Source organism: Phocoena sinus, chromosome 11 (genome assembly GCF_008692025.1).
Source record: "Phocoena sinus isolate mPhoSin1 chromosome 11, mPhoSin1.pri, whole genome shotgun sequence".
NCBI classification, from domain to species: Eukaryota; Metazoa; Chordata; class Mammalia; order Artiodactyla; family Phocoenidae; genus Phocoena; species Phocoena sinus.
In genome coordinates, this window is record NC_045773.1 from 42,106,773 (window position 1) to 42,127,820 (window position 21,048).

At 43.5% G+C, this 21,048-nt stretch overlaps 1 protein-coding gene across 1 annotated transcript in view; it reads right to left on the minus strand.

Moving 5' to 3' along the window:
• The window catches only part of LARS2 (leucyl-tRNA synthetase 2, mitochondrial), a 159,076-nt gene that overhangs the window by 90,473 nt on the left and 47,555 nt on the right, over positions 1–21,048 (minus strand). The window contains exon 7 of the mRNA XM_032649183.1: positions 6,972–7,039. Coding sequence (XP_032505074.1) covers positions 6,972–7,039 — 68 coding nt within the window. The remainder of the gene's footprint in view (positions 1–6,971; positions 7,040–21,048) is intronic.

Below are 21,048 nucleotides of genomic sequence, written 5' to 3' on the forward strand. Positions count from 1 at the left end.
AGTAGCTTAGGTAGGCGAATTAGCACTATAAGCAGCTGCCACTGAAATCATAAAGACAACCAAAGACAAACTCACAAATTAGGTGGCACTCCACAGGTCTCTAGGATGTCCAAGTAGAACACAGCATCATTTTTTCTACTAGCTACATCCACAGAATAATTTATTTTTAAACCAAAGAGGTGAAATTAATGTTCTCCCAAGAAGAGGTCTCTATATTCATATTTTTGGCTGAAAATATTTTGTTCTGTGAGAGCAAGAAGAGATTCCCTTTTGCACGGAAAATAAACATTCTGATGGACAGTGCTTGTTAAGAACAAGATTTAAAGACTCTGGTTCTGTTTTGTAATGCTCTGCTAAAATACTTTCCCTAAATGTCCATTTATACAGCTTGTAGCAGAACTGAATTTAAGAAGTAAGGCTATCTTCTTTCTAAAAAAGTAAGTTATGACAATGCCATTAGAGGAAAAGTATTAATATGTGAGTTATTTTTTGCCAAATATGCTTTACAAAGTATGCTATATGCAGTCTTTCTAAAGTAAATTAACTTTCTAATGTTAATTTCAAGTTTATATTTTGAAATAAACCCCAGGAATAGAATGTTAACTGATATCGATATGTTTTTATTTTTATTAATTTAAAAAATTGTTAATTAATTAATTAATTAATTTTTGGCTGTGTTGGGTCTTAGTTGCCGCACGCGGGATCTTTCGTTGGAGCGCGCAGGCTCTTCGTTGTGGTGCACAAGCTCTCTAGTTGTGGCGCGCAGGGCTTAATTGCCCCATGGCGTGTGGGATCTTAGTTCCCAGACCAGGGATCAAACCTGCGTCCCCTGCATTGGAAAGTGGATTCTTAACCACTGGGCCACCAGGGAAGTCCCAATATGTTTTACGTTCTAAAGCCAATTTGAAAATGGCTATCCAATAAAAGGAGATCTACCTGGAAAAAATACTTTGGATTAGAGCTAACTCTGATCTTCAAACAATGTACCAATTGTGCATGTTTGCATTCTATTTATGATTTTTTTCTTAAGATCATGTCATTTAATAGTGACTTTTAAACATTAATACACCAAAAACATTTAAGTCAATGTTAGCAAGTTTTAGTTAGCAATAAGAACATTATCTTTCTAAATGAAAATCCGTGAAATAATCTACATTGTTTTTCTGTGATACCTTCCCATGGGCAGCCTGCCTTAGAATTAGCCAGGAAGCTTCAGGATTTTTTTTTTTTTTTTTTTGTCTGCATTGGGTCTTCACTGCTGCATGCGGGCTTTCTCTAGTTGTGGTGAGCAGGGGCTACTCTTCATTGCAGTGCGCGGGCTTCTCACTGCGGTGGCTTCTCTTGTTGTGGAGCATGGGCTCTAGGCACGCAGGCTTCAGTAGTTGTGGCACACGGGCTCAGTAGTTGTGGCTCACGGGTGGATTCTTAACCACTGCACCACCAGGGAAGTCCCTTCAGGATTTTTTTTAACTTTCTATTTTTCCAATTTAAATATCATAATGGGGCTTCCCTGGTGGCGCAGTGGTTGAGAATCTGCCTGCTGATGCAGGGGACATGGGTTCGAGCCCTGGTCTGGGAAGATCCCACATGCTGCGGAGCAACTAGGTCCGTGAGCCACAACTGCTGAGCCTGCGCATCTGGAGCCTGTGCTCCGCAACGAGAGAGGCCGTGATAGTGAGAGGCCCGCGCATCACGATGAAGAGTGGCTCCCGCTTGCCATAACTAGAGAAAGTCCTCGCACAGAAACGAAGACCCCACACAGCAAAAATAAATAAATTAATAAACTCCTACCCCCACACCTTCTTTAATAAATAAATAAATAAATAAATATCATAATGACTCCAGGTACCTGCAGGCACGCACAGACAGGCACTTATTAAGCACATACTCTGTGCCAGGCACCATCCCAGGCTCTCCACAAGCATTCATCTGTTTTACCCTTGTAACACCCTATGAAGTTGGGAAAAGAGGGTGGTGGGCAGAACAATTGCACCCCAAAGATGTCCACATCCTATGTCATCCAGAATCCAGATGCCCATGTCACTTGCAACCAGTGAATATGTTACCTACGTGGCAAAAGGGTCTTTGAAGATATGATTAATGAAGGATTTCGAGATGGGGAGATTAACCTGGATTAACCAGATGGGCCCAAAGTAATGACAAAAGCTCTTATAAGAGAAAGAGGAAGGCAAAAAAAAAAGAAAGAGGAAGGCAGAAGATTCAGAGTCTGAGAAGGAGAGGTGATGATGGAAGCACAGGTCAGAGAGATTTCAAGATGCTACGCTCTGGCTTTGAAGTTGGAGAGCAGTCCAAAGTCAATGACAGAAGCAGCCTCCAGAAGCTGGACAAGGCAGGGAAAGAGATTCTCCTCTAGCGCCTTCAGAGTGAAGGCAGCTCTGCCAACATCTTGATTTTTATCCCAGTGAGACCTATTTCATGGACATGTAAGACAATGAATCTGTGCTGTTTTAAGCGACCCAGTTGGTGGTAATTTGTTACGGCAGCAGCAACAGGAAAGGAATACAGTCTGTTCCCATGAGAGAAGTAGTCAGAGGGAAAACTGGACCAAATTCCCCAGGGGTATGCAGATTGTGAGGCTGGGGGGCAGAGTGTCACACTGACTTGGAAACAACTGGGGAGAAGAGAGACATCTGGAGCCAGTAGCATGGTCATCCTTGTGCAATGGGGGGCCCCAGAAACCCCTTCCATCATCAGAAAAGTTACTCAGTTCCGAAGATGCTGTCTGTGACTGGCTTTGGATCCAACCCAATAGTGATGAGATTAAGCTTCCTACTTGGGTTTGATGTGCTTAGAACTGAAGCAGCATGAACAAACCCGGGGTGTGGAGACAGAGAAGCAAGTGTCCTATGAAGAAATGTTATAATAAACATTCAATATATTCAAGAAGTCAGCTTAACTATACAATAAATAGATACAAAAAAATCAAGTGTCTTGTAAAGGGATATTACACAACCAAGGGCTCCATGCAAGAAATGTTTACACTATTACATTAACATGTCACATCATTTCATACCCCATGCCTATAAATAGTAACTATGCAACTGAGGATAGGTAACACTGGCTAATCTAATTGATGCTGTGTACGACTGCTTACACTCTTCAAAGAACTGTTCACTCTTTCCTGTGTTTTACCTGCAGGACGCCCTTTGCTTTGCTGTGGCTTTTTCATGTCTTATAACTTCAATTTTTGTTTGTCCTTCCTGCTATCACTTGGAATACACAATGTAGCTCATGATCTCTTACTCCCTCTGCCTGGACCCATGGGTGATTCCAGTGTAGAAACCCCCTTTGGGTATAATTATAATCCACCTGAGCAAGGGAGGCTCTTCTGGGAAGGTGTCTGCCAGGCTGCTAGATCAGCACCGAACCTGTTGATCAGAGTGGAAATCTGATGATTTTCCCACCAATTCTCTTCCTACCCTTTTGCTTTTGGATATTGAATAATGCTGCTAAGAAAAATTATCCAAAACTTAGAAACAGGCAAAAGGGATTGCTCCTTCAGTGTAGGCTGGGATTGGCTAGCAGACCCACATCCCCCAGGGATTATCTGATTTTCTAGGGATGTGTACCTTTGTTTGACTCCCTATTCACTATTGTTTAAGTTATTTTAGAGCCCTGCTAGGTGAAAAGAAGAGGTTAACTTGCAGAAAACTCAGAGCTACGCAAACGCTTTATGTCTGAGAGCGATGCAAAGGGCTCCCATGCAAAGACAATGCCAATGATTTCTGTCTCACAGAAAAGATTGTCCCCAGAATTAGGTTTATGCCTTGTAGGACAGACATTAAGCAGTTTTGATTCTATTAGTAAATTCATTTCAGCACACCTGTGACCCTATAAACCACCCTTCCTTGAAATCTCATTTGAACCAGTCTTAACATACAAATGGTTCTCTCACTAATTAATGAGTTGAATAAAATCCTTGACACATGTTCATTTTATATTTGTATGGGAGTCATATTTTTAACTTCTGAAAATAATGCTTTAACAACACAAAAGGTCTGTTGCAGTCAGCACTTTGTACAGGTACTCGTCTCTCACCACTCCTCACCTAACGGGGCTCTGAGCATAGGAACAGCTATGGTGTGTTAAGAAATTAAATTGACCCAGGAGGCTCTACAGTATGACTCAGTTCCACAAAGTTCTCACTCTCAATTTATCCCAGATGTTAATGGGGACGGAACAGTCTCTTTAAAAAAAACAAACATAACAACATAATATTTTAAACAACCAATATTTTAATATCCTTAATTTAAAGATGAGAGTGGGTTAGGGATTGTATATGCTGTACAGTGGTTCTCACAGTGTGGTCCATAAACCTCTGGGGTCCCTGAGACCCCTGCAAGGGGTCTGCAGGTCAAAACTATTTTCATTATAATAATAATGCATGGGTACAACGTTCATTCAAAGTGTAAAATAGGCCAACACATTTTAATAGAGTACAAAAAGTTCATTGATATTTAGATTCAACATTGCAACTGACTTTTAAGAACCCACCACTTGTTGAGTTTTGGTGTAGTATCAAAGGAGAATATTCATAATTATCTGCAATGGTTATTAAAATACTTCTCCACTTTTAGCAGATTCTGTTAATTAGTTCTTCCGGTATTTACTATTATACCTTTAAGTAATAAAATTGTACTACCTCAAGTATGATATACTATCTTTATTTTTTTATTATAATTATTATTTTTGGCTGCGTTGGGTCTTCATTGTTGAGTGCGGGCTTTTTCTACCTGTGGCGGCTTCTCTCGTTACAGAGCATGGGCTCTAGGCACACGGGCTTCAGTAGTTGTGGCACATAGGCTCAGTAGTTGTGGCTCATGGGCTCTAGAGCACAGGCTCAGTAATTGTGGCACAGAGGCTTAGCTGCTCCACTGCATGTGGGATCTTCCCAGACCAGGGATCAAACCCATGTCCCCTGCATTGGCAGGCATATTCTTTTTTTTTTTTTTTTTAAATAAGATTTAATTTTGTTTATTTTTTTTGGCTGCATTAGGTCTTCGTTGCTGCGTGCAGGCTTCTCTAGTTGTGGTGAGCGGGGGCTACTCTCTGTTGCGGTGTGCGGGCTTCTCCTTGTGGTGGCTTCTCTTGTTGTGGAGCACAGGCTCTAGGCACATGGGCTTTAGTAGTTGCGGCACACAAGCTCAACAGTTGTGGCATGTGGGCTATAGAGTGCAGGCTCAGTAGTTGTGGCACATGGGTTTAGTTGCTCCACGGCATGTGGGATCTTCCTGGACCAGGGATCAAACCCATGTCCCCTGCATTGGCAGGCGGATTCTTAACCACTGCACCACCAGGGAAGTCCCTGATATACTATCTTTCGACAGTTCTGCTGACCCTCTACCATATAATATGAGATATTCAGCACAGTCATACAGCCTTCCTCCCACCCGACCCCTATTCTAGTTTTTGCTACCTTTGTTAACCTTAGCTTTAATAGCTACCTTTCAACTTAAAAAAAAATATAGACATAAATCTCTAATTCTCCATCTATGACTCCTTGTTATGAAAGATGTAGGGATCATCTCACACTTGCTTCTACTTCTCTTCCCCAATTTCACCTAATTTTTTTTTTTTTTAGATGTTGGGGGTAGGAGTTTATTAATTTATTTTATATATTTCACTGTGTTGGGTCTTCGTGTTCTGTGCGAGGGCTTTCTCTAGTTGTGGCAAGCGGGCGCCACTCTTCATTGCAGCACGCGGGCCTCTCACTGTCGCGGCCTCTCTTGTTGCGGAGCACAGGCTCCAGACGCGCAGGCTCAGTAGTTGTGGCTCACGGGCCCAGTTGCTCCGCGGCATGTGGGATCCTCCCAGACCAGGGCTCGAACCCGTGTCCCCTGCATTAGCAGGCAGATTCTCAACCACTGCGCCACCAGGGAAGACCTCACCTCCTGATTTTTGTTAGCTATGTTATTTTTTATGTTGTCAAGGTTTAAGACATTTTGTGTTATTCTCATATTCTAAACTGAGCCTTCTATATGAGTCTCTATACTGATTGTAAAATGTTTTACATTTAAAAAATAATGATATTATAAGTACTATTCTTTGCAAGACGAAGCAATGTGATGTGACCCACAGAAAAGTAAATATAATTCTATGTCATTAAATCCCTCTGGTCAAAGGAAAACACCTAAAGTATAATGGTACAATGAGTTTTCTACTTGGTTACTTCTGAATTTTCTAGACCAGTGCTATGTGGTACTTTTCTTATGTGGAAGCATATTCTGTTATGATGGGAATGTTTTATATCTTTGCTGTCCAACACTAGCTACCAGCACGTGAATGTGGCTAGTATGACTGAGGACCTGAATTTTTAATATTATTTAATCTTAATTACTTTAAATTTAAATTTCAACAACCCACATGCTGCTAATGGCTATCATCATACTGGACGGTGCAGTTCTAGGCCATGTGATGATACTCTTTCTCTCAAACTCCCGCCATCTAAGGCTTATCTACTATTACTGACCTCCTGTTTAAGAAGCATTCCATTTCTTGGAGGCCACTAGGTGTGGGCACTGTGCTTGCTGTTCTTTAAATATTACCTTTCTCTCCCCAAGACCCGGCAAGGAAGATATTATCACCCATCAGCAGATGAGAAACCATGATTCCTAAAGGTTGTCACCTGCCGGCACACATCTACGAGAGGTAGCTAGGATTTGAGAAACGTGTTCCTCCTAAGCCTCCTCCTTGACTTCATTACAGACATTGTTATGTGCTGGGAATTCAAGGGTGAAAGAAGCTCAAGCCCTGTCCTGGAGGCACCAAACTAAGCCAGACAGTAGTTACTCTCTGGGCCCGCTGTGATTGATTTCATGAATGTGAGGTTGTGTTCATTTCACTGCTACTGTGCAAACAGGGTTTATTTTATTCCTTATTTAACAATGATGTCTTCTAAGAAGATGGAGAAGGTTTACAGAATCTTAAAAGCAGAGCTAACTTTAACTTACCTCTTTCTGATAGGCCAGTCCAGCTTCATAGAGTTTAATAAAGAGATACTGAGTCCATTTGTAGTAATCTGGTAACACGTGGTTATTTCCTGCCAAAGAGGGGAAAATCAGGTATAGGCCCATTGTAAATATCCCCTCTCCCAACGTATGCATCAGCTTTGCAATTCAATTTTGAAAAGCAATCACACTGCAGAAATATTTATCAACCTATAATATTTTTACCAATTTACAAAGTAAGGGAAGAAGCAATTTATTCTGGGAAGAGAGATGTTATCGAAACCCACCCTCACCTTTCCCAGGGCATGTTTAATGATGAGAAACTCGACATAAGTCTTTTGCACAGCACCACCCACCACGTATGCAAGTAATAGCTGAATTACATTGTACAAAATTGGGTACTCCCATTTTTGTCAGCATAAACATATTTGGGGGGCCAAGAAGCTAATTCATAAACGTAGTTCATTTTAGAAGCAATCACAAAATTCAAGAAGAATATTTGCCTGCTTTGGTATGATCCTCACTGGAAAACAAACCTGTGCTTCTATATATAACTGGGGACTGGTAGCTCTTTTAGACTCATTATATTCCATTTATCCCATTATGTGAATCATGCTGTAGTCTACTTAGGAAGGCCCATTAAAAAGCATTATCAGGGCTTCCCTGGTGGCGCAGTCGTTGGGAGTCCGCCTGCCGATGCAGGGGACACGGGTTCGTGCCCCGGTCCGGGAAGATCCCACATGCCGCGGAGCGGCTAGGCCCGTGAGCCATGGTCGCTGAGCCTGCGCGTCCGGAGCCTGTGCTCCACAATGGGAGAGGCCACAACGGTGAGAGGCCCGTGTACCACAAAAAAAAAAAAAAAAAAATTACACAGGTCTGCAAGATGAACTGGAATAGGGAATGGGGTGGGGGTAAGGGGAATGTGGTGGAAATATTCCCAGACCTTGTTAAGGTAGGTATGTTCTTTAAAATTCTTATCCAGTAGAGGTTTAAAGAAATAGGTGAAGCAAATATGACAAAATAATGACAACTGTTAAATCTAGGGGTTGGGCTCTTTTCTCTATTTTTCTATATATTTAAGTTTTTCAAAACAAAATATCAAAATACTCCTAATGAATATGTATATGTATGTATGTACATACATATATATTTTCTCAGCCCTGAATCTGCTTCCATAGATTGAGAGTAAATTTACACAGCAATGGAACAGCATGATAATCTTCACTTAGGTTTGTAGTTTTGAAAACTACTTTTATCTAAAATAGAAAAAGGATGATAGATCCAGTCAGGGGGAGAAAAAAAACAAGATTATCCAACCACACATTAGCCCACTTTCAGTCAGACGGGTGATGCAAAGTGCATTGTCTTTGGAAGTGTCAGCTCCAAGGTGAGACGAGGTGTGTGGGGTACAGGTCCCCTCTTTCACTCTGCCTTCAAACTTGGGTCTGACATTTTTTATTTATATTGTGTTTTTGCACATGTCATTTGAAGAAAAAGTAACATCAGCTGCTAAAAGAGTACACCTCGAAAACCACGGCTCCAGAACCGTCATTCCAAACCCAACAGAACTGTTTCAACTCATGTTTACCTCACTTGCACCGTCCCTCCTGCTGAAGTGTTGGAGGCTCCTGTTGGAGGTGACGTCCTGGGGACAGGAACCTCGCTCCTGCCCATTTATTCCCATCTGCTGCACACAAGGCCCAGCCACGACCCTCAGTACTGCGCACTCCATGAAGAAATGCCAGAGCAGGAGTCCAGTCTCACAAGAACCATAAGCATGGTAGGTCAGAGACCCTGCTCGGAAAAGTATTTCCTGAAAAAGTCAAAGAGCCTTTCTGGAACCTCCCTTGATTTGCTGATTAAAAAAAAACAAAAAAAACCCCAAACAGCTATTTTTCTAGTCTTCTAATGCCTCATCTTAGTAAAAAGCATCAAACATATCTTTCTGAAATTAAACTGCTTAAAAGCTTCACTGTAGTCAACTGGCTAGAAATTGAGACTCCCTTTTCACGCTTTGGGAACTAATTTAAAACCCAGCCCTGTAGACAAAGGTCTTCTGGGGTTTCAGCACCCACAAAGATGTTAAGACCCCTTCCTTCCTTTTCCTAAAGCAGGGATTCTCAATGGGGAAACTTTTGCTCCCCAGGTATGACTGGAAACATTGCTGTCTGTGACAACTGTGATGGGGGCGAGGGTGGGGGCAGCTGTCAATCGCACCTAGTGGGTGGAAGTCAGGGATGCTGCTAAAACCCTACAATGCACAAGACAGCCCCTAGAACAAAAAATTTTCCAGCCCCAAATGCCAATAATGCCAAAGGAAGAAACCCTACTCGAAGGATTTCAATCTTTTTTAGTCTGAATCTGTAACCATAGATTAAGGGGAATGAGCCAAGCAACTCTGGAGGGCAGTCCATAAAAGCGATAAAACGCCCTTGGGAAGAGTGGAAACGGGAGTAAATTAACTTAGGTTTCCCTCTCCAGCTGGTGTGACCCCATCTCCGCTGAGCACATCATGCAACGCAGGTGGGAATGCTGCACGATGCAGCCACCGGCCCTTCCACCAACGCTGAGACCAACCAGAGGGGAGATCTGGCAAGTTGGGTGCCAGGAGACACAGGTCTGAAACTGTTAGGCACACATAATGCTACTCACTGAGAAGGAGTGACTGACTTTATGAACTAAATTTTAAATCATTCAATATACCTCCGAGTAGCTGTCTGACCTGGAAAATCTCCTGTAATAAATTCATGTAATAAATTTCCTATTTTGAAGTTAGAGAGGCATACAGTTTTTCTTGACACAACATCAGTTTATCCCCGCCCATGAAAGAGTTGTTGAACAAAATGTTTAAAGATCATCCTTTGGAATCCAGCCCACAGTACCCAAATGTCTAGGCCCAGCCCTGCCTGTCCTCCAAAGGGGAGCCCTACTTCTGCGGGCTGGGGATTCTTGTCCTCAAGCTGTGGGACGGCACCATCTTGGTAAGACTTCTCAGTGAGACCACCAGAGGAGTCAAACGAGGGCTGTTCTCTGTTTTCCAAAATCCCTTTTCATTCCTGTGCCTTCCTTGCCCTGCTTTCCAAATAAGCCAACACCTACGTGAATGCATCCTTCTTTTTAAAACAAAAAGTCAGGTAATTCAAAGTTATAGCTCCAAAAGCAACTGCAATTCGGCCACGCTGCACATAGATCTACATAAAGATGTCAACTTTTATAACCCCCTGAGCTCTAGAAAGTGCAATCTAGCTGCCAAGAGACCAAATTTATGCATCTGGAATCTCAACTAGACTCATTCCTCCACACTTTTAGCATTAGAAATGTTTTAGCATTAGAAATATTTTGCACATTCACAGCCAAACCCAGGGCCCAACAGAGAAGGTGACACATCCCAGAACACAAGTAAGGATCAAAACGTGAACCTTTGAGGCCTGCTACCCACACCTCAGTGACTGTACGGATTAATAACCAAGCCAGCCTTGCCAGGACTGCCTGCACACAGTGCTCGGCAATGGCCACAAGAAGGCCGAGGTGCAGACGTCCACCAGATTGTCCCTGAGAGAAAACAGCATTTGATCTGTGAAGGTGACTGACTGCAGTGTACCTCACTGAGGTCTCCTCAGGCTGACACTCCTTGCTCCAGGAAAAGAGAGAGAGATCCAAGGGAAGGAAAAGCCACTTTGCAGCCATCTGACTGGGTTCAAGTCCTTGCATCATCATTAGCCTTGTAGCCACAGCTGAGTTTCCCTGTCTAGAAGAGAGGGGTGATGAGGTCTGTCAGAGGGGCTGTAAGGACAAATGTGATGATGTGTGTAAAGCACACGCTGGGCACATATGAAGGATCGATGGTGCCACTTCCCTTGCTTGACTCAGAGTGTGTGACGAGAGGAGTGAGGCTGGCTCCACCACCACACCCCTCTCAGAGGTGGCTGATGCCCTCCTTGGGCTACTGGGACAGGGCAAAAGGCAGAGGAATGGACTGGGGTCAGAAGAGCTTGCCATCACCATCCCTTACCAAATGTTGGCTTTCTGACTAAAAAGAGATAGTGCTTATGAGGCGAAGACCAAAACACATGACCCAGACCGAGAAATCCACATCAGGTTGCTCCCAGTCACCTCTGGTGGCAATGCCCACTGCAGGGAGAGCCAGCAAGGTCGCTTCCTATCCCCACCTTTCTGCTCTGGCAGGATTTAGTTGGGTTTTTGTTTCTTGGTCCCACTGCACTTTTGACAGTGATTGGTCCCAGACCACAGAACCACTCAAAGCCATCGTGCATGTAATTTGCATTGCAACCTCACAATGTTTAGGTCAGCTATCAGGATTGAAGAAAATGAAACAAACCAAAACCTGAGGCAACATTTTATCAAGTCAGTCATTCGGTGGCCATGTACATGGGGAAAATAAACACAGTAAGAAAGGTGAGCCACCACCATGCATCACAGTTTCCAGCATTGTCTCCCCTCTCCTCAGTCTCAACAGAGCCTTCTGCCTCCAAAACAACCAATCTTGTAAACAGAGGAGAGAGGGGGGTACTCACATACCTTTTCTGTGCATTTCTATCACCTGCTCTTTACTGCAACGGATCAAAAGGAAATGTATGGTAATAGCCTTGCCTTTCATTCCTTCCTAGGTTCTCTAATTCTGAAGGGGAGGGGTTCTGAAAGCATAGCACAGCTTAAAGGCTGGAGAAACCTGCCTCAGGATTCATACTGCAGAGCTTAGGAGTAAATATATATCCTGCATCAGATGTTCCTCACTGGTGATGGTTCAAGGTTCCAGTCCACAGCTCTGCGCACCTGCTGTGTTGGAAGAAGGGAGAGGGAGGCTCACCAGAAACATCTGCCGGAATAGGACATGTATGGCCACCCCCGCACGAAGTCCTCTAAACTTAGCACTGGCTCTCAAACTTGGTTGCACCTTGAAATGGAGCTTTAAAGGTTACTGGTGCCTGGTTCTCACCTCACCCCCAGAAATTTCATGTGCTGCCAGGGTTGAGAACCATTGCAGAGAGGTTCTTCCCAATACATCTCCCTCCCAAATACTGCATTAAGTGACAGGGTCCCCTGTCCTGCCCTTGGGTCTTCATGGAACTTAATGAACTGGGCTTCGACAGGAGCTAAGGGCACAATTTACTCCATATGAGATTTCTAACAAGGGCCCCCAGTGCACCGTGCTAAGAAGGGTCTCTCCAGGAGACTGTCCTGGATTCAAATCCTTCCTGTGCGCCTCAGGCCTGCCCCAACACAGATTCTCTTTGCCCTTACAGTCAATCGTCACTGTCTGTCTTCACAAAATAAACATAAGAAAACAACAAGAAATAACCACCTCCATCCAACAGACACAGAAACTTGATTAGGTAACTACTGTGCTCAATGATCAGCTGTTTAAAAATACAAGACTGTCTGACAGCTCATCCCTCTTCCCAGAGGAGACTTGGTTCTAGAAGAGAAGCTGCAGAAAACCAACAAGAGTGGCGTGGCCTTCCCTTGGGGCTTCACAGGAAGAGGTGGGGGGAAGATGACTAATTCCTCACTTAGAGGCTCCTACAGGATCCTCAGGCAGGAGGGGGCATAGAGAGTGGAGGCAGACTGCTCAGCACAGCCCTGGCTTTGAGTCTTGATTAGCAAATAACAGGACACATCTGTACACGGCTCTGCGCTCCCAAACTTCTCCTCCAGCTCTCCCCTCCTCTCCTCTCCCGTCCCGCGTCCCACGGTGGCGCTGCAAAGCGGTGCCATGAATGCTGCTTTACATACGAGGAAACGGCACCTCGGTGAGGAGGGGGTGGCCTGCCTAACACTGCCCAGCTTTTGGGTGACGGAATCAAGACAGGAACCCAGGTCTCTGGGCTCAGAGAGGCACCAGGCAGTGAAACAGAACCTTGGAAAGTACAGCCAGGCTGTGCCCAGACTGACTCAAATGCGTGCTCCAAGGAGGTCTGGGTAAATCAAGCAGGAGGAACAGGTTGGAGCACTCTTAGATAAAGGAATACTGCAGTGAATCTTCTTTTAGGAATAACAACAGCAGTAATAATAGCAAACATTTACCAGGCACTGCCTAGTACTGGGTCCCATTTTGGCAGTTTAGAAACATCTCCCTTAGTTCTTATTATGATGCAAGCAGTCAGTTATTACGGTTATCAAGTGTGGACTTGACATCCCTGCTTAAAATTGCAATTAACCCCTGGCCATCCTGTCCCCCACCCCTTACCTTGTTCCACTTTTTAATTTCTGTAGCGTTTATGACCTCCTAACATACTATATTATTTATTTATTTATTATGTTTATTGCCTATCTTTGTCTCCCCTCCTCCCACCCCCAGTCAATTGTAAGCTTCCTTCATTAAAGATAGAATTTTTGTTGGGCAGTTTTCTGGCGGTCCAGTGGTTAGGACTTGGCACTTTCACTGCCATGGCCCAGGTTCAATCCCTGGCCTGGGAACTAAGATCCCAGAAGCTGCGCAGTGAGGGCAAAAAAAATTTTGTCTTTTTTCCTCCCACTGATATATTCCAAGAGCTTAGAACAGTACCTGGTACAATGGATGTTTAATAAAACGGCTGCTGAATGAATAAATCATTTTACCTTTCAGAAAACTGAGTCTCTAAGTAACTTGTTTAAGATCACATAGCCAGTAGGCGGCAAAATTAGGATCCAAACATGTGTCTGAGTGACTTGATGACGTACGACCCCGAATGATTTCTTCCCCTCAATGTCAGCCCCACTTTTGTAAGACTTTCACGTTAGATCTTTTCAAACACGGAAAGCCACATGAACCAAACACATACTACATGTAGTTAAACTTGTGTTATAAATGTTCACATCGCTGTCTTTCTATTGAATATTTGTACAACTTGCACTAAAGCTAGAATAAATGAAATATTTAAAATGTTATATCCTTGATTTACATAAAAACTATATATAATTTTTAATGACATGGGAACATGACAGTTGATACAAAATGGAGTATGTTTTATGGTTTCAATTATATAAGGGAAAAATGATAAGAATACTAGAAAAAATGCCAACATATAAACAAACATTGGGTTGCCTCAGGATGACACTGATGATTGTGGGTGATTTTCTTAAAATTATAAAGTTTTCTGAACTTCACTGATGCTGTATAGTGATTGTGTATTACTCTGGGAATTCATCGATGGTTTTACAGTCCTAGAAAACCTTTAGATTCAAAGGAAGAAGAAAACCAAAGAGCTAGGTCTACAGCAATGCGACCCTTGCCCTGGTGAGGAGCTTTCCACCATACTTGGAATACACACCCCGAGACTCACACAGAAGAGTTTAAAGGAACTAGAGATGGTCCATCTACAGACAAATGTCCTGGGGTCATAAAGGGGCATCCACATGGCCACCTCTAAGGCCCCCAGACAACCTTAGTATGTATCCATATAACCAATTCCAACAACCCAGGCTCCAAAGGGAAGGATCTGGCCTAAATGCAGAACCACGGGGGAAATATAACAGGGGAGGAGGGCTCACTGTCCACAGTCTCTGGGTAAGAGGCCTAGGATGGCCTACCCACCTTCTAAGTTGCTATTATAAGGGTGTAAAGGGCCAGGGAGACACCTTTGCCTGCGAGTAATGAGCAAGAGTGGGGTGGGGGCAGGGCATGCAGTGTCCTGGAATCAGGAGGTTAGGGCTCAGATCCCACCTAGGGGCCATGTGATACAAAGCAAGTGACTTGTCCATATCTGTACCTCATTTTCCCCATAAGTTGTGGCAAGTGGCCTCTAAGAGGGACCTCAATGATCCCTGCCTCCTGGTATTCTCACCCTTATGTTATCCCCTTCCTTTGAGTGTGGGCTGAGCCCTAGACACTTGCTTCTAACAAATAGAATATAGCAAGTAATGGGATGTCACTTCCAAGATTGGGTTACAAAGGGACTGTGGATCTGTCTTGGCCGTTGTTCTCTGTCTCTTTCTCACTCTCTCTTGCTCTGAAAAAAGCCAACTGCCATGCTGTGAGCTGCCCTATGGAGGCTCATGTGGCAAGGAACTAAGGTAGGCTTCTGCCAGCAAATGCAAGGAACCAGCCCTCAGTCCAGCAGCTAAAAACCACATGAGTGAGCTTGGAAGCAGATCCCACCAAAGGCGAGCCTTCAAATGAGACCTCAGCCTTGGCCTTGATGGCAGCCTTATGAGGGACCCCGTGCCAGAGGACACAACTAAGCCATGCCTGGATTCCTATCCCACAGAAATGATGAAATAATATATACTTATTGTTTTAGGCTACTAAGTTCTGGGGCAATTTGTTATGCAGCAAATAAATAACTAATACATTTGTAAAAGGAGCCAATAATTGGACCAAATCCTGGGATAGACACAAAGATTAAATGAGAAAATGTCGGTAATGTACTTGGCAAAGGCTTAGCACATAAATGAGAGGAGAATGGTGATGCCAGGGGCCCCAGGGGTATCTAAGGATCACCCACTCCCTTCCCCACCATGGTGGGGTGGAATCAGTCTGCTGTCCAGGCCACCACGGAATGAAAGGGAGGCCTAGTGCTCCATGCTCTTGCCTGGCTGAGTCTTCTTTTTTTTTTTTTTTTCTAATTTTTAAATTTAATTTTACTTTTTCTTATACAGCAGGTTCTTATTAGTCATCAATTTTATACACATCAGTGTATACATGTCAATCCCAATCTCCCAATTCATCCCACCAAAACCCCCACCCCCCCACCACTTTTCCGCCTTGGTGTCCATACATTTGTCCTCTACATCTGTGCCTCAATCCCTGTCCTGCAAACTGGTCCATCTGCACCATTTTTCTAGGTTCCATATATATGCGTTAATATACGATATTTGTTTTCCTCTGATTTAGTTCACTCTGTATGACAGTCTCTAGATCCATCCACGTCTCAACAAATGACGCAATTTCGTTCCTTTTTATGGCTGAGTAATATTCCATTGTGTATACGTACCACATCTTCTTTATCCATTCGTCTGTCGATGGGCATGTAGGTTGCTTCCATGACCTGGCTATTGTAAATAGTGCTGCAGTGAACACTGGGGTGCATGTGTCTTTTTTTTTTTTCTTTGCGGTACGTGGGCCTCTCACTGTTGTGGGCTCTCCCGTTGCAGAGCACAGGCTCTGGACACGCAGGCTCAGCAGCCATGGCTCACGGGCCCAGCCACTCCGCGGCATGTGGGATCTTCCCGGACCGGGGCACGAACCCGTGTCCCCTACATCAGCAGGCGGACTCTCAACCACTGCATCACCAGGGAAGCCCCTCATGAATCTTTTTGAATTATGGTTTTCTCTGGTTATATGCCCAGTAGTGGGATTCCTGGATCATATAGTAATTCAATTTTTAGTTTTTTAAGGAACCTCCGTACTGTTCTCCATAGTGGCTGTATCAATTTACATTCCCACCGACAGTGCAAGAGGGTTCCCTTTTCTCCACACCCTCTCCAGCATTTGCTGTTTGTAGATTTTCTGATGATGCCCATTCTAACTGGTGCGAGGTGATACCTCATTGTAGTTTTCATTTGCATTTCTCTAATAATTAGTGATGCTGAGCAGCTTTTCATGTGCTTCTTGGCCATCTGTATGTCTTCTTTGGAGAAATGGCTATTTAGGTCTTCTGCTCATTTTTGGATTCGGTTGTTTGTTTTTTTAATATTGAGCTGAATGAGCTGTTTCTATATTTTGGAGATTAATCGTTTGTCCGTTGATTCGTTTGCAAATATTTTCTCCCATTCTGAGGGTTGTCTTTTCCTCTTGCTTATGGTTTCCTTTGCTGTGCAAAAGCTTTGAAGTTTCATTAGGTCACATTTGTTTATTTTCGTTTTTATTTCCATTACTGTAGGAGGTGGATCAAAAAAGATCTTGCTGTGATTTATGTCAAAGAGTGTTCTTCCTATGTTTTCCTCTAAGAGTTTTATAGTGTCCGGTCTTACATTAGGTCTCTAATCCATTTTGAGTTTATTTTGGTGTATGGTGGTCGGGAGTGTTCTAATTTCATTCTTTTACATGTAGCTGTCCAGTTTTCCCAGCACCACTTATTGAAGAGACTGTCTTTTCTCCATTGTATATCCTTGCCTCCTTTGTCATAGATTAGTTGACCACAGGTGTGTGGGTTTATCTCTGCGCTTTCTATCTTGTTCCATTGATCTATGCTTCTGTTTTTGTGCCAGTACCATATTGTCTTGATTACTGTAGCTTTTTAGTATAGTCTGAAGTCAGGGAGCCTGATTCCTCCAGCTCCCTTTTTTTCCCCCAAGACTGCTTTGGCTATTCAGGGTCTTTTGTGTCTCCAGAGAAATTTTAAGAGTTTTTGTTCTAGTTCCGTAAAAAATGCCATTGGTAATTTGATAGGGATTGCATGGAATCTGTAGATTGCTTTGGGTAGTACAGTCATTTTTACAATATTGATTCCTCCAATCCAAGAACATGGTATATCTCTCCATCTGTTGGTATCATCTTTAATTTCTTTCATCAGTGTCTTATAGTTTTCTGCATACAGGTCTTTTGTCTCCCTAGGTAGGTTTACTCCTAGGTATTTTATTCTTTTTGTTGCAATGGTAAATGGGAGTATTCCCTTAATTTCTCTTTCAGATTTTTCATCATTAGTGTATAGGAATGCAAGAGATTTCTGTGCATTAATTTTGTATCCTGCAACTTTACCAAATTCACTGATTAGCTGTAGCAGTTTTCTGGTGGCATCTTTACTATTCTCTATGTATAGTATCATGTCATCTGCAAACAGTGACAGTTTTACTTCTTTTCCAATTTGTATTCCTTTTATTTCTTTTTCTTCTCTGATTGCCATGGCTAGGACTTCCAAAACTATGTTGAATAACAGTGGTGAGAGTGGATATCCTTGTCTTGTTCCTGATCTTAGAGGAAATGCTTTCCGTTTTTCACAACTGAGAATGATGTGTGCTGTGGGTTTGTCGTATATGGCCTTTATTATGTTGTCCATGCCCACTTTCTGGAGAGTTTTTATCATAAATGGGTGTTGAATTTTGTCAAAAGCTTTTTCTGCATCTATTGAGATGATCATATGGTTTTTATTCTTCAGTTTGTTAATATGGTGTATCACAGTGACTGGTTTGCGTATACTGAAGAATCCTTGCATCCCTGGGATAAATCCCACTTGATCATGGTGTATGATCCTCTTAATGTGCTGTTGGATTCTGTTTGCTAGTATTTTGTTGAGGATTTTTGCATCTATATTCATCAGTGATATTGGTCTGTAATTTTCATTTTTTGTAGTATCTTTGTCTGGTTTTGGTATCAGGGTGATGGTGGCCTCATAGAATGAGTGTGGGAGTGTTCCTTCCTCTGCAGTTTTTTGGAAGAGTTTGAGAAGGATGGTTGTTAGTCCTTCTCTAAATGTTTGATAGCATTCACCTGTGAAGCCATCTGGTCCTGGACTTTTGTTTGTTGGAAGATTTTTAATCATAGTTTCAATTTCATTACTTGTGATTGGTCTTTTCATATTTTCTATTTCTAGGTAGGTTTATTCTGGGAGGGCTCACACCAAGGAGTGTTTACCTGGGGTTTGATCTTGGTCCTTCATCTGGTACATAGCCCTCTGCCTTTTCATCTTGTCTATCTTTCTGTGAATGTGCATTTTGTTCCACAGGCTGCAGGACTGTAGTTCTTCTTGCTTCTGCTGTCCACCCTCTGGTGGATGCGGCTATCTAAGAGGCTTGTGCAAGTTTCCTGATGGGAGGGACTGGTGGTGGGTAGAGCTGGCTGTTGCTTTCGTGGGCTGAGCTCAGTAAAACTTTAATTCACTTGTCTGCTGATGGGTGGGACTGGGTTCCCTCCCTGTTGCTTGTTTGGCCTGAGGCGACCCAACACTGGAGCTTACCTGGTCTCTTTGGTGGGGCTAATGGCAGACTCTGGGAGGGCTCACACCAAGGAGTACTTCCCAGAACTTCTGCTGCTTGTGTCCTTGTCTCCACGGTGAGCCATAGCCACGCCCCGCCTCTTCAGGAGACCCTCCAACCCTAGCAGGTAGGTCTGGTTCTCCCCTGGGTCACTGCTCCTTCCCCTGAGTCCCGATGCGCACACTACTTTCTGTGTGCCCTTCAAGAGTTGAGTCTCTTTCCCCTAGTCCTGTCGAAGTCTTGCAATCAAATCCCACTAGCCTTCAAAGTCTGATTCTCTAGGAATTCCTCCTCCCGTTACCAGACTCCCAGGTTGGGAAGCCTGACGTGGGGCTCAGGATCTTCACTCCAGTGGGTTGACTTCTGTGGTATAAGTGTTCTCCAGTCTGTGAGTCACCCACCCAGCAGTTATGGGATTTGATTTTAGTGTGATTGTGCCCCTCCCACCGATTCATTGTGGCTTCTCCTTTGTCTTTGGATGTGGGGTATCTTTTTTGGTGAGTTACAGTGTCTTCCTGTCGATGACTGTCCAGCAGCTAGTTGTGATTTTGGTGTTCTCACAAGAGGGAGTGAGAGCACGTCCTACTCTGCCATCTTGGTCACAATCTCCTGCCTGGCTGAGTCTTAAATGCCAAGTACATCTCCATCTTTTAGGACCCAAACTTTTTGACCCTTTTATTTAAGTCCCCAAATTTTGTTCACCTTTCTAAACAGGCTGTCAGCTCCTGGAGGCAGGTGAAGGTCAGTGGATGGAAGGAGTGAAGGGCAGGCAGGCTGAAGACCAGGGTCTGAGCACTGGACTCAGTCTGTGGGTCTGCTGTGGACTCACTGGTAACCCTGGACAAATGACTCATCTCTCTGGGCCTCACTTTCCTCATCTGGAAACTGCGACACTGTTGTGAGGATCAAGGAATCTGGAGAGGGTCAGCCTGCCTTTCCAACACTGTCTGGCCCAGTATTTATGCATAGCAGCTGCTCAATAAATCTTCATTAAAGCAACAAATACAACAAAATTCAGGATGTCAAGTGTCACTATATTTAAAAAACAAATTAAAGCTTTGAGACAGAGCCCTTGCAAGTTTTCTTAAATATAACAGGTTTTCTAAAAAAGTATCAATAGAAGGCCTTTGTTCTTGGAACTAGTCTGGCTTATTCACATTAAATGTTGTCAAGTAGGGGTTCACATGAGAAATGTCACTCCAATTCACAGTGAACCCAGTGTTCTAAGAAACCTGTCTGCAAAACCTTTGAAACTCTAAAGGCAAACGAAGAACCACGTTTACCTCCATTAGCAACTTCTATAACATCAAAAACAAATGGCTTTTCAAAAGGAGACATACTTGAGATCAGTTTCTCAGCTCCCCAGTATAACACTGGTTCAGAATTCTGTGTTTCTCCCCATTTAATCCACCAATGAGAAAACACTCACCAAGAGTCTACCTTACCGAGTCCTTATCCTGAGAGACTCAATAATTGGCTATCATGATAGAAAATGGAAGTACAGAGAATAAAAAGAAGGGAATTTCCATCCAACTCAGGGCTCTGTTTCCTCATTTACTCACTGAATTATTCCACAGAGATTTATTGAGTACCAACAACATATGGGCATTAGGTCAGGGGGCACGAAGATTCAGGCCACCTACCTATACATTAAGCCTTTTCACAGTCTCTCCTCCCTTAAGCAGTTTCTCTGAACTGTCAGCCCCATTCCTATCCCATTCACACCCATTTGTCTCTGACAGAAAAGAGAGGCAATCCATCACCCACCTTACCTCCCATAGGCATTCCAGGCCCTAGACCCATCCCTCCCACCTCTCCAGTTCTGCTTTATTCCATTGCATTTGCATCTTTCCCAACAACTCTTTGTCATCTACAGTCCTAGCCAGGGGTCCCTGTTCTAGACTACACGGCCACTGCTTCCTCCCTCCTAAACTATTTGTTACCCCCCCTGACTGCCACTGCCCAGGCTTCTTCAGCCTCACTGTCCGCTTCATCTTGGCTTTATCTTCTCATCCCTCTTCCTTCAACTATCTGTTTAATTCCATCTTGGCTGAGTTTCTCCCTCTGGCCTCGTTTACCTTCCCTGTTCTCCTCCTTTCTGCAGAACTGAGGGAACAGGTGTTAATATCAGGGTAATTAATTAATCATGAACCTAAGCATTTGTCTAAGAACTCATTTTTACATAATTATGTTTCTTCATCTCAGGACTAACTTTAGACTGAAAATG